Source organism: Sycon ciliatum, chromosome 6 (genome assembly GCF_964019385.1).
Source record: "Sycon ciliatum chromosome 6, ocSycCili1.1, whole genome shotgun sequence".
NCBI classification, from domain to species: Eukaryota; Metazoa; Porifera; class Calcarea; order Leucosolenida; family Sycettidae; genus Sycon; species Sycon ciliatum.
The window spans coordinates 32,959,864-32,973,317 of record NC_088648.1 but is presented as its reverse complement, the minus strand read 5'-3'; the positions used below and the strand labels follow the sequence as shown (position 1 = coordinate 32,973,317).

General features: G+C 50.0%; 2 protein-coding genes across 2 annotated transcripts; one reads left to right on the top strand and one right to left on the bottom strand.

Moving 5' to 3' along the window:
* The first annotated feature begins 293 nt into the window (after window positions 1–293).
* On the top strand, window positions 294–5,786 carry LOC135819929 (endophilin-A3-like). The gene is made up of 3 exons (XM_065333228.1): window positions 294–1,278; window positions 2,999–3,124; window positions 4,873–5,786. Exons 1-3 carry the CDS (start codon window positions 637–639, stop codon window positions 5,182–5,184), a joined length of 1,080 nt encoding a protein of 359 aa, XP_065189300.1. The 5' UTR covers window positions 294–636; the 3' UTR covers window positions 5,185–5,786.
* Window positions 5,787–6,655: 869 nt separating this feature from the next.
* Window positions 6,656–11,745, bottom strand: LOC135819928 (IQ calmodulin-binding motif-containing protein 1-like). Its single transcript, XM_065333227.1, has 2 exons — window positions 10,274–11,745; window positions 6,656–8,350 (listed from the first exon to the last, which is right to left on the bottom strand). The coding sequence occupies exons 1-2, from the start codon at window positions 11,405–11,407 to the stop codon at window positions 7,499–7,501; spliced, it is 1,986 nt and encodes a 661-aa protein (XP_065189299.1). The 5' UTR covers window positions 11,408–11,745; the 3' UTR covers window positions 6,656–7,498.
* Window positions 11,746–13,454: the final 1,709 nt, after the last annotated feature.

Below are 13,454 nucleotides of genomic sequence, written 5' to 3'. Positions count from 1 at the left end.
TGTTAACATTGAATAGCCATCGATTACCAGCGTGGTTTGGTGACTTTAGAACTGTTTTGAGACTTAGAACGAAGCGATATCTCAAATTTGATGGAATTGTTACCTGTCAAATGCGTGGGCGAGCAGGCCAGCTGACTGGTTATGCATGAACATGCATGAGCATGCATTGATTTTTCATGGTTCACGTGCAGAAAACTAAGTTGCCGCGATCCAAGTGCAGCTAACAGCCGTGGCAGGGCTAGCAGGCACCGGATTTTTATCTGTGTTTTCTAGCGCGAGGACTTCATCATGTCTTGACCGATGACGGGTCTCGCGAATTTCAGGCCCTCGGCGTTGTTCTTCTCGCTGCACTCCGTTGCGATTCTTTCTGTAGCGATTGTTTGTGTGTTTGTAGCGGTCAACGCCTGCTAGTACGTTGCGCAAGCGAGCTGGTTCCTGTGTTGCGGAGTCGTGTATCGCGCGCGTGTGAGTAAAGCAATCGGAAAAAGTTAGAATTTCGGACGACTTGAATGCACTAGTGCCGTTGGGATCTTGGCGTTGTGAGTACGGAGCGCACGATATAGCTAGACTAGAGGACTAGGCGAGCAACTGTTGTGAAAAAGAGGAGGCTTCAGCACCACCAAGCAGCGCTGCAAGATGTCGGTCGGAGGATTCAAGAAGCAAATCAATAAGGCATCTCAGTATATGTCTGAGAAAGTCCTCAAGGAAAAGGGTACCGAAATCGAGGAAGAGTTTCGTGAGCTGGAGAAGAAGGTCGACGCTACCAACGATGTGTCCATGAAACTACTAGAGAAGGTCAAGGAGCTGCTCTACCCTAATCCGGCTGCGCGCGGTAAGATATCCGCAAAAGCAGCGTACGGCAAGATAGCGGGCAAGCAACAGGAGCTGCGCTATCCGCACGTCGAGGCGCAGATGTCGGACATCATGACCAAGGCATCGGTCGATCTGGGCGACGACTCGGCGTTCGGAACTGCGCTGCGCGACACGGCTGACACGCTCAAGACGGTGGCCGATCAGAGAGAAATGTTGGAGATTAACGTTCAGCAGAACTTCATGGACCCGCTAACGATGCTTATCAACAAGGACATCAAGGAGATACTACATCATCGCAAGAAGATGGAGGGACGACGACTGGATTTCGACGCGAAGAAGCGCAAACAAGCTAAGGGTTCCAACGTCACTGACGTGGAGATCAACCTGGCGGAGGAGAAGTTCGAGGAAAGTAAGGAGCTAGCGGAAACCGGGATGATGAACCTTCTTGAGGGGGACGTCGAGCAGGTAAGAGCCACCTGAATAGAGAAGCCCCTGAGAAATCTAGAGTGTGCATGACGAGTGTCTGGGCGTGTGCATGTGCAGCGTATGTGCAGATGTGGCATTTGCAAGCGCAGCTGTCCATATTCGCTTTACACCGTGTACATGTACATGGCGAGTTCGTCTAAAGCTGGCACGGCTGTGCTGGCCCATTGTGATCCACCGAACAACAAAATACAGCGTCGCATGTGTTGTTATAAAAATGTAATCTTTATCCTGAGGATGACCAGTGGCCTATAAGAGGTTGTTGTCGTTGTGGTTGTTGTTGTTTGTGTGTTTGTTGTCGTCGTTGAATGAATTAAAAGGCCCGTCATGCCCCACATGATCTCCCATGTTGGGGAACAGACGCTTTCCAATGTCAACACAGAAGTGGCTACTTCTGAGGTCATGATCTAATTTCTTCCACATTGGCTGGGATTGATGCATCTCCACCAGTATAGTTGTACCTGATTGATCATGCAGTATCGCCAACCATCATGACTTGTCTTGACATAATGCATGGTTCAGGGGCTGCTGCTACATGGCGTCAAGTGACCCCAGAAACCCTTGGACATCATCATTGTGACACAAACTGAACATCTGCCCATGCCGCGACTCTGTCTACATCTGGACCATCTGTGGTTAACCGCACCGTGGCTGCTAGTCTAGACTCTGTGGTGTGCATGTATGCCTGGGCGCACGTACTTGCGCGAGCGCATGCACATGCCCCTGTATGTATATGTGCGTGTCTGTGCTCGCATGTGCGTGTGCGTGAACATAACAGTTCATTCGGAAATCTGTTGTGTTGGGCTGATTTTCGGCTCAAGTAGTACTCAATTCTTGTCTTCGTTTTCGGGTTTTTGATCTATTGGGCGGCACATTGGCCTGTACTAAACCTGACCTAAAGCAAAACTAAAATGGGAGTGCCCACCTGCCCCCACACTTCGAAAACACACACGCACATACACACATGTGCGCTGCTCGCGTGCAAGTGCACACACACACATACACACACACACACACACACACACACACACACACACACACACACACACACGGTGTGAAGTACAAAGTCACAAGCTAAAGTGTGTTTTCTAATGTAACTCACTGTGTGTGTGTGTGTGTGTGCGTGCGTGCGTGCGTGCGTGCGTGTGTGTGTGAACGGTTCTGCACGTTGCACATTGTGCGGTGTCGCAGCAACCGTGCCAAGCTGTATGACTACATGTAATTCACCTGCGTGTTGGCATTGGCTATAGCAGAAACCAAGCGTATTTAAAAGTATTGTGTCATTGTCATTGTTGTTCACGTCATCGCCGTCGCCATTAATGTTCTGCTGCCGTTTTGCAATTGTCGCCGCTACTGTGGATATGGTTCATTTCCTGCTACTGCTGTTGTTGTTGTTGTTGTTGTTGTTGCTATTGCTGTTGCTGTTGTTGTTGTTGTTGTTGTTGTTGTTGTTGTTGTTGTTGTTGTTGTTGTTGTTGTTGTTGTTGTTGTTGTTGTTGTTGTTGTTGTTGTTGTTGTTGTTGTTGTTGTTGTTGGTGGTGGTGGTGTTGTTGTTTTTGCTGCTGCTGCTGCTGCTGCTGCTGCTACCACTACTACTACTACTACTACTACTACTACTACTAAACGTGTTTTATTAAACGCACAAGCCAATGATGATATGTTGCTGCTGTTGCTGCTGTTTGTGCACACACACTGTGTGTAGATCGGACAAGTATCAGCACTGATCGAGGCCATGAGTGAGATGCACAGAGAGTCGGCATCGCTACTGCAGAACCTGCATGCCGAGCTGATGACGCAAATGGACCAGGCGTCGTCAAAACCGAGAGAGGTGAGTCGTGTTGCTGTTGGCCTCGTCGTCGGCAGTTGATGAGAATACTAGTAACAGTTTCACCCCATTGTACAACAGGGGCGTTAGAACCGGTGCGGCCAAAGCCTCACCAATAATTTCATCTTTGGCATATTGAAGCAACGGAATATGGATTATTTTGGCCCAGTTTCCATTAGATGTTCCCATCATCCGGGGGAGGACCCCCGGACCCTCCACCCGTTCAGGGCCGCACCAATGTCGAATACCTTCCGACGCCCCTGTACGTGACTGGCATAGAATCATGCACAGAAAACCGCCGGAGTTCAGTGTTGGTAAACTGGTACATGAAGCAAGTGTGTGTACACGGGGGTTCCTTTCGCCTTACAGTGGTGTTCAATAGCAGGATTCGAGCCAGGATAAAATTCCAATAATGGAGAGAGGAGGGGAAATGAGCAGTTAATCCATTTTCCCTTTCCGATATTGCCTTGTTTCACAAAATACAACATGCCAGTATGTGTCCAGTGCGCACCCGGAATGCTTCATTGTTTTCTTCTTTTTCTGTGGCCGCGTTTTGGTTGTGCGAACTGAAAAACCCAAAAAATGGCAAGTGAGTAGGGGGTGGGTGGGGTAGCTGCCCCCCCCCCCCCCCCCCCCTCCAGACTAGAGCTCGGCAGTAGTCTATGCATGTTGTTAACACATGGCTGGTGTCCCGTAGTGTCTTGTTGCCGAGGTTAGGCCCTGTTCACACTACTGTACAAGCAGAAATATTCGTCTGGAATTTAATTTCGTCTTTTTCGTCCAAGGAGCTGTTGGACTAAATTAAATGCCGGACTAATATTGATTTGTCCAGCTTTTCCATACACTCTTATGATCCATGGACGAAATTTACAACCGGACGAACTCCCTTTCTTTGGAGTTGGACGAAATTATTGACCGACGAAATTTTCTGCTTATACAGTATGTAATGAAAGCGGCATGCCATTTCAAAGTAGGTGACGTACATGCGGCGGCCCTCTTTCCACACTGTGACTACAACTCGTTCGTGCACAGTGCACAATTAGTTCAATTTGTGTCTGTATTCTAGATCTACGTAGGAGTACATGTGCTAGCAGCAAGATTAGTGTAGCGTGTAGACCAGGCAGGGATTGATTTAAGGACTCCCTTACCTGCTCTAGACCTATCCAGTTACAGTGAATCCTGTCTAAGACGACCGCTCAAGGGACCTTCACAAGGTGGTCTCTGTTCCAGGTGGTCTCCTTGTCCAGGGTCAATTGACTGGAAATAGCATCCCTTGATCCTGGTTCCAGTGGTCTTCTTGGACAGGTGGTCGCCTTATCCGAGTGGTCGCCTTGACAGGTTTTACTGTAGCTACTTCGAAGTACAACTACAGGTGGTGGCCCAGCGGTGGCAGCACAGACACCGAACTCAAGGAACATCACCCAGAACTGTGCTCCACGTGTGGAAATCGGGCCACATTCTCGGTGGCAGCGTCAAGGTCGAGGCCGGCTGCACTGTAGCATCACTCTGATGAGCCAGGGGTAGTGATGGCGTGTAGTTCCTGTAAAAGTCTCTGGCATTGGCCTTCAAATTATCAGTTTTGTTCATCATAACAGGGAGTGTCAGCCTCTCCATACACTTCTGTCTCTCATTAATTTCTCTCTCTCTCTCTTTCTCTCTCTCTCGCTCTCTCTCTCTCTTTCTCTCTCTCTCTCTCTCTCTCTCTCTCTCTCTCTCTCTCTCTCTCCCCCCCCCTCTCTCACTCCCCACAGTTCCGCGCACCCAAGCAGCGCGCTAGCCGTTTCACCAGCACACGTCGACGAGAGGTGGACTCCGACGAAGACGAGCCGCCACCGAAGCCGAGCCCAACAAAGACCTCACGCAGCAGCAACTCCTCAGCAAACAGACCGCATGCCCTGGCCCTGTACGACTTTGATCCGGAGAACGAAGGGGAGATGGGATTCCGAGAGGGGGACACCATCTACCTCACGGAGCGTATCGACGAGAATTGGATGGCCGGTGAGTGTAATGGCGAGGCAGGCTTTTTCCCCGCCAACTATGTGGATGTCATCGTCGACGTGTAGACGCACCCACCGCAATGTGCCTGGAGTGTTCGCCGTGTACACACGGTATAGAGAACTGTACAGAGTGTCGGTGTGAGCTGAAGGCTCAAGTACCTGCCCACTGGCACAGTGGACGGATTGCTGCGAAGCACACATCCAGCCAGTGTGTAAGCTTACTCGAGACATGCAAGCCGTTCAGGAGGTTTCCATTACGCAGATTTGCTTTTAGCCGCAGATTTCTATTGTTCAATGTGTTCTATTTTATTATTTTGGTCCGTGAAAAACAGTATCTGCGCTGTTGTATATTATTACAGGTATGCGTGTACGTGTGTGTGTGCGTGTACACATGCTGATGTTGTTGATGGTGCACGATGCCTCGCCTAGGCAAGCACTGCTGGCCCGATGCCTTATTTGACGTTTCCAAAACATTATTATCGTTGCTCACTCTACGTGACCAGGCACACGGCAAATCTCTCTTTTTTCCCCTACTGAACCGTTCTTAACTTCTCATCTTCTTTCTTTTTTTGCGAAAAGAGTTATTATTGAGGGCCGGTGGGGAGAGGCAATCGTGGATTTTCGTTTTGTCAAAAAATGACCGTGACAACACTATTTGTATACTTTCACTCCTGTTGCGTGCTTCTCAGAATTGCTTTCATGGTGTAGTGGTACTAGCCGAATGAGTTGGTGGAAACATCTGCTTTTGGTGCTGCGTATAGTTCGGGGCTGTGAGACAATTAAATATAGATAATAATGCAAAAAAGTTTGAATGAACTCGGATGGAGAGCCAAGGATAAATTCATTGACAAAAAAAGGACCAAGGAACTACAAGTTACGCTATAATGTCCACTAACACCACCAGTTACTAAGCAATCAGCTCATGCGATATGTTATCATTATAACTTGGAACCTTCCTCCAAGTTGGAAGGCTGTTGGAGTGCGCATCCAAGATGTGCTAGAGCTGTTAGCCAGTTAGTTGTAGAGCGTCAGTACCGTCGGTCAGTGTCGTGCAATGTTATCGCATGAGCTGATTGTCATGCAAGTAACTGGTGGTGTTAGTGGACATTATAGCGTAACCAAGAGTACATAACCCCCGAAGAGTGTGCAACTATTAAGCATATGGGGTCTCTGACGGCGAAAACTCACATGTGTCTCAGATATGTTCGTACTACGTACAAACGTAGGATAGCGTGCGTGCAACCCGAATATCTGCCATGATCATGCTGGGGATTTGCATACCCGCAGTGAGTTTCTGTCAGAGAATGCTTTTTTTATTACTCCGCTGCTCGCTAAAAACGGGCTGAAAACGTACAACTGCGACACTGCACCACGTGATGTGAGTTTTCGCCGTCGGCGTACCCCATAGAAAGGGGATCAGAAGTCGCACGCTCTTGGGGGGTTCTATACTCTTGGCGTTACTTGTAGTTCCTTGGTCCTTTTGATCTTCTATGAAAGTATGAACATGCTGCATTGCTCTGTACTTGTTAGTTAGAACTTGTTGCTGGTGGAGACATTCCGGCCTGATTTAATGTTATGGTTGGTGGAGACGAGCTAGTGTGATGGGAGGGGACATTCTGCGCACAACCAAGGTGTGTGCATGTTTCTGGCTAATAAAATGGCAATTTCAAGCTCAAGTGTTGAGTTTTGGAAAATGAGCTGGCCTAATTGATTCCCTGATACTGGCTGAATTAACATGAACATGTACTATGATTCGAGTATGAATACACAGTTTTTTGACAGCTTTTTAGGAATGTACTGCAAACCCTTAAAAACGTTTGCGTTGGTTTTAGTCCGTGCCTAATCGAGAGGGATGGAGCTCATCATCTACGTCATTTCGATGATGGCAAGCTTCGGCTGCTACTGATTTGATTGGTCCAATTGACACAGTGCAACACGGTAGTCATGGAGAGCAGTACCGATGATCCGCGGTCCAGGCGTGCCGTAAGCGCTGAATCCCATAACCGAAACTGATGCCGACTGGTTCATTCTGGTTCAGGTATCCTTGGTTACCGGTATAGAGTATTATAGTCACCGCTACAAAAGAGTTGCAGTGCCGTGCAATGTGCGTAGTGTCTCGGAGGACAAGCATGTATGCTTCTTAGCAGGCCATGGCGACATTGCATCCCAGAGGTGTGAGGTACACACTCAACATTGCATGGTGATAATCACATCTTCGAAGTGTCAGTTTTCCACACTTAGCAGTGCATGGTGATCACATCCCAGAGATGTCAGGTCCGGCACACTCGCCATGGAAGCCGTCACATGCGCCATGGCAGATATGTCGATCTACATGAGTGCCATGGCAACCGTCACATACACACTCCCGTCATGAAAACCATCACACCGGCCAATCGTCAGCCGAGGTCACCGGATGCTCCCACCAGCGTAGCTTCGTCGCGCGTAGCATGTCCTCGTGCTTGCGCCGAGCGACCGACTGCACCGCGGCGGAATGGGACGTGAATGTCGCTATAGTAACACCACTGGAATCACCATCCAGCACTGAGGTGAGTGTGCGGGTAGAAGCGGAGCCAAGAGTGTCCAGGTCGGTGACGGTACGAGTGCGTAGTAGCTTGATGCGCTCGAGTAGGCGCTCACACTGCACTGCAGTCACTGTGCTGTATCTATGCCATGCGCTCTGCGTGTCATCGTGCAGTCGTTGCAGGTCGTCGCCCGTTGTGAACGCTGCCCCCGCATGTGCCTGGCGATATCGCGTGATCTCATGCTGCAGCTCCATGCGTCGAGCGTCCGGTATGTCAGCGATCAGGTCGTGAACGCGGACGGACGGGGCGTGCGACGATTTGGCTCTGTCCGCTCGCACCAGATCACGGTTTCGCTGGCGTCGCGAGCGGTACGTTCGATACGTGCGCTGAATGCGTTGCGCGGCATGCTGGCGTTTAAGCTCAGCAGCGTAGCTCCGCTCGTGATCCAAGCGCAGGCGGCATTGTCTACCTCGCCAGCACCGCTGCAGAGTAAGCGCGGCCTGCACAGCCAGGAACTGACCGACTCCATCGGTGTTGACGACTCCCAGCGTCGAGGCCTTGGCCTTGTGTCGATGTACCGACGAACGCTTGCGGGAGAGCGAGCTGCGGTAGGTTGTGGCGAACGAGCGCTTCGCCTCGCTGGTCTTGATGGTGCGGCGTTGCTTGGTTGTTCTCCACCATCGCTGCAGCAGCAACGCCGCTGCGCACGTCTGCAACAGTGTGAGATAAGAATCATTCACATCGGCGGTTACCAGAAGTGCAGATACCTTAGTATCGGGCGCCGAAGAACTGGGGTCAAGGTTCTAGCCTAGCCCGTTCTTATTTTTAACTGACATAGTAGTTTCGTACTTATTCGATGGTGCAGTTTTATTATTATTATTAGAAGCTTCTCCGCGTTGGCATCAATGCAATGTAAATATACACAGCATGTATAGCTTTCGCATAAGCCGAAGCGACAACAGCCAAACAGGATATTGATCGCGATATAAAACATATGCGATATAAAACGCGTGACGAAAATAGAATACAATTAAAACAAGCAAACGAGCAGCTCAACCGAGTTGAATTTGAACTTGCTGATCATTATCAGGGTTCATCTGTGAGCAGCAACATATCTCTCCAGGATACGGCCGCTGAGGTAGGTCCACGCCCCGCGATTCTGGGCGATGCTCCTCAGCTCCTCAAGATCTGCCGAGGTCTTGAGGGTCCTCCCAACCAGCTCGAGATCGTGGTGCAGTTTTACATGTACATTTATGCAGAGTTGTACGTCTGAGTGTACATTAAAGTGTATATTACGCTTTCCGTTCTTATTTGCAAAAGGTCCAGCCTACACCGACCTTAAAAATTGGTGAAATTCTAGCCTGGCCGTTCTTCCGCGGTCCGTTCTTCGGCGCCCGTCAGTACAGCACTCACGGTCGGGGAAGAACGGGTCAGCCCTGTAGTCGCTAGACCGTTCTTATGTTCATGCACTACAGACTATGCACGGTACAGGCACTGTGTTTACCGCAGTGGGATGTTGTGCTTGGTGAAATTCTAGCCTGGTCGTTCTTCAGCCGCCCAACAGTACCGTAGGCTATAGACTAATGTTCTGGAAATGAGTACGTGTACAGTGTACAGTGTACAATCAGACCTCGCTTAACCGCACACATCCGTCCACAAAAATGTCCGGATAGGCGAGGGAACCGGATAATCGAACACACAAACTGTATGTATGCATGCCATATGCTGTAAATCGGTAACCAACGATTTTCTTCCGGATGGTGAGGTATCCGGATAAAAGAGGACCGGATAAGCGAGGTCTGACTGTACTACGAAGTACACTGGCTACTTCAAGTGGAGACAACCCGGCGCGGGGCAGCTGATCCACTGCCACACATATTCTACAGTACAGGGTTCTAACCAGGTCAAATAGTAGGGGGGGGGGAGGGGGGGGGGGGGGGGAGGGGGGGGGGGAGCGGACAGGGGAAACAGTTGCCCAGTAACCCATTTTTCCATTTTCCAAAATCGTCTTGCCATGGAAAATGCAACGTAGGGGGCGAACCCCCCACTTCACAGTTCACCCCACACAAATGTGCCTTTTGAACCCTCTAGTAGCGACTGTCGACTGCATTTTTGTTGAATGGCATGAAAAACACAAAATCAACAAATGGGTGGGGGGGGGGGGGTGCACTTTTTCACCGGGGTGCTCAATCAGAGTAAAAGGGCGCTGCGCCCCCTGCCTGCTTCGGCCTGCTTCGGCTATTACCCCGAAATGAATTTCCCTGCCGGCTTTAGCCTATTTAGGCCATGGTAAAAAATAAAGTTGATTCTCAGGTCATGAGCCTGTGAAAATCGGTGCGAGCGAGCGATTTTTTATTTTATTTCCCACAATTTTTTTATTTCCAAAGATAGGGTCACACATATGTACGTAACAGGTTCATATAATTATTTTATTATTCAGGCCAGGGAGTTGAAAAATACCGGTATTTTACTACTCCCGGATTCATGCCTTTCGCATTGACCGTTTTCATGCGCCCATATGCATACATAGAAATAAAAAAATTCGTCGGTGCGCCGCCAAAAATCGGTGCGCGCGTACTTGAGAATCAAAGATATTTTTTACCATGGCCTTATACCAACAGCCAAGTTCTTACCTTCTGCCAGTTTTGCTGCTGTTTGTGAGCTCTCCATCGCGACTGAATGCGAGTGGCGGCTTCCTCCTTTTGCTGGGCGCGCTTCACACGCGCCGATGCCCGTCGGAGAGTCTTCAACAGCACACCGAGCACGTCGTCGAAACCCCAGCCAATCCACTGGCTCACGCGGTCGTGCGCCGCGTAGTACCGCCGTCCCAGCGTTTCCGTGGAGACGGCGCCGGCGGAGAGCAGGCGGCTCACGATGCTGCAGGCGAGCTGCACGCGACGTTTCTTGCTGCCGCGGACACTCGTACTCGGTTGTCGCCCTCGCTGGTGTGACACTGCGGCGTGTGAAGCCACACTTTCCATGCTGCTTTGTATGTCTAGGCTGATAGCGTCCTCGCCGACGACGTCCACCGAACCGGCAATGATCTGTAACACCAGGATATCCAGTAGAGAGCACCAGTGCTCCGTTCCGGCGCGTTCCAGTTGCTGCGCGGACGCTACATGTATGATCCGCAGCAGAGTGTTCAGTGCGATCACGCCCACGCTGGGGCTAGCGAACGACAGAATGGCTAGCCATTTACCGGACGCCACCGCCGCCGAGGTCAGCGTCTGTTTCCAGTTGCAGAGTGCGGCCAGTGCATCGCCTACATGCACCAGGGCACGCTGGAGAGATTTGCGCTCCGCCGTCGGGTCTCCGCGTCCCGGTCCGTGTGTGTCACCGCCATGACTACGAGCCGCAGTGACTGCTGCCGCCGCGTCTTGCCGCACTGTCATGTATCGCTGTTGTATGCGCTGCAGCAACGACAGGAACATCTGCACGGCCGCGGGCAGTAGCCTCTGCTCGAACTCTTCGTCTCCCTGTAGCCCCGCATCCATGCAGCAATTCACCAGCAGTAGGGGTAGCTGTCCCGCCGACGTCCATCCGCCGCGACACCGCTCGAAGTCCAGGCCCATCGCGTCCACGCACATGCTAGCCAGCTGGCACTCGAACACCTGCCTCCGGGCCAGCTTAGCTGCCCGGCTGCCCAGCGCACATGCATCCAGGACGTCTTGGATACCCAGCAGCACTGCGGGTAGATCAGCGTCGTCCGTGTGCACAACGCGAGCGGCTAGAGCCAGCACACGCCGCTCGGCCTCTTGCTCGTTCATGCTACCGTCGAAGCACAGCTGAACAAAAAATACTACTAGCAGAACAACTCGGATCTAACCGAGACGATGCTGCCGCCGGCACATCTACGCGGAAATCCTTGCGAGCCGCGAGCATTTGGGTAACAATGGTTCACAAGCACTGTGGCTCAAGCAAGGAAGTAGCGATGAACCGGCGTGGAAGATTCGTCGAACTCGAATACCACAACACTTCAGTGCTACTGAGTGTACAGTCATTAGAGTCATGTAGTGCGCAAAGATTGAAAGAAGCCGTTCAATGAATCAAGCAAGAGAAGAAGTTTTCGAAAGGTTACCACAAACCGCGGGGCATGGCAGCGAGTCTTTTCAAGCCGCAGAATTTTTTTCCTCCTGACTTTATTTTCATGTTCCAGCTCAGTCGGCCGGATGGATGCCGCCGGGATCGGGAAGAACTGCACTGGATCATGGATCACACGCATGGAACAAAAGCAAAAAGCTGTGTGATATCAGTCCGTGCGCCAGACCCTGTTTTGGCCCGATTTTTATTTTCTGCGCGGGAACCATACATGCAGACGTTATGCCGGGAAAGATGACGACGCCGGTCAGTAAATTGTCGGTCGATTTGTTGCCTACCTCGAGGCCAGTCGGTGAAATGAGGGCTTCCTTCTTCAAGAAATATGTTGCCAGTCGTTAGTCGGATGCCACTCGTCTTCTAAACATCGTACTTGATGCAACCAGCGCAGTTGGATGGACGGGAGGCGAGGAATTTATCGTTTTCGATTTTCACCCTATTCTGGGTTGCCATTACATTGCAGCTGGCAGCACCACGAGGGAATTTTTTGCACAAGGGAGACTAGGTGAATTCAACTCCTCAGAGATATCGCCATGACAGGGTAAGGTTATTTTAGCCCTGAAATTGTGTACAAACCAACGGCACGAAATTATGGAAATATTTATTTTTTCGCAATAATTGCATGTTGGTTGAAAAAATGTAGCCATCTTTGTATTGTGGCATCCTGGCGGTGTATTTCGTAACTATACTGCATGACAATATTATTTATGAGAAATGGCAGCGATTGCAGCGATTGTGAACTATGTACAATAAACAGCATTGGCAAAATTGATGCAGAGCTGTATGGTACTTTAGTACAATTTGCCTGTATATTGGTACCGTATATTCTCTATTATAAGCGCCGTGCTTATATTTTTTCAACACCCCTCTACCCCGTGCTTATATTGGAGACCGCGCTTATATTGGAGACCGTGCTTATATTTTTTCAACCAAACATCCATACAGAGCAAGAAGAAATACATGCTAGATATCATCAAGAGTACATAACCCCCCAGAGTGTGCAACGCCTGATCCAGCTCTGCATAGGGTCTTGGTCGAGCGGAATCGGATCTTTGCGTCATAATACCGTACACATCCGAGGGGAACCCGGGAAGTCGCGGGTACTCTTGGATCAAAAACAATGGTGCCCTGCCTCGAGACCGGCCTTGCGCTGGTGTGAAGTGTACGCATGACATCAGAAGATCCGATTCCGCTCGACCAAGACCCTACACAGAGCTGGATCGGCGTTGCACACTCTGGGGGGTTATGTACTCTTGATATCATGCATGCAGCATTGATTTCCACCAAGACCGTGCTAATAATGGAGACTGTGCTTATAATGTTTCGAAAGGTGCTCACAGTGTGCTAGTATTAGAGACTGTGCTAGTAATGGAGATGTTATGTCCCCTTGCGGACTAACATTCCATTCACTCATGCATTCTTACTGACACACACAAACACTAGCAATTCGGAAGCCATTCCTCTTGGTCAGGTAAAGTAACAACAACCATATGCGAGCATGCGCAATACAGTAACAAACGGTGTAGTAGATATATAATGACTAACTTGCATACACAACAACTGCCCCCTTTCAAGAATGTTCCAGGGAATATTCTACCACAATTAAATACCTCAAAATCGTTGAAGCAACACATAAAATAAGTTCATCAATCCACCGTACGTGAATTCTTAAACTTTGACACAGCACTACAATAACATAATCTGATGCAGGAATCCGCC

Excerpts from the sequence above, each read along its gene's own strand:
- LOC135819929 (XM_065333228.1), top strand. The coding sequence starts at position 637 with ATGTCGGTCGGAGGATTCAAGAAGCAAATCAATAAGGCATCTCAGTAT. Across the intron at positions 1,279-2,998 it reads TTGAGGGGGACGTCGAGCAG|ATCGGACAAGTATCAGCACT; the intron begins GTAAGAGCCACC and ends CACTGTGTGTAG. Across the intron at positions 3,125-4,872 it reads CGTCGTCAAAACCGAGAGAG|TTCCGCGCACCCAAGCAGCG; the intron begins GTGAGTCGTGTT and ends CACTCCCCACAG.
- LOC135819928 (XM_065333227.1), bottom strand. The coding sequence starts at position 11,407 with ATGAACGAGCAAGAGGCCGAGCGGCGTGTGCTGGCTCTAGCCGCTCGC. Across the intron at positions 8,351-10,273 it reads AGCAGCAAAACTGGCAGAAG|ACGTGCGCAGCGGCGTTGCT; the intron begins GTAAGAACTTGG and ends ACACTGTTGCAG.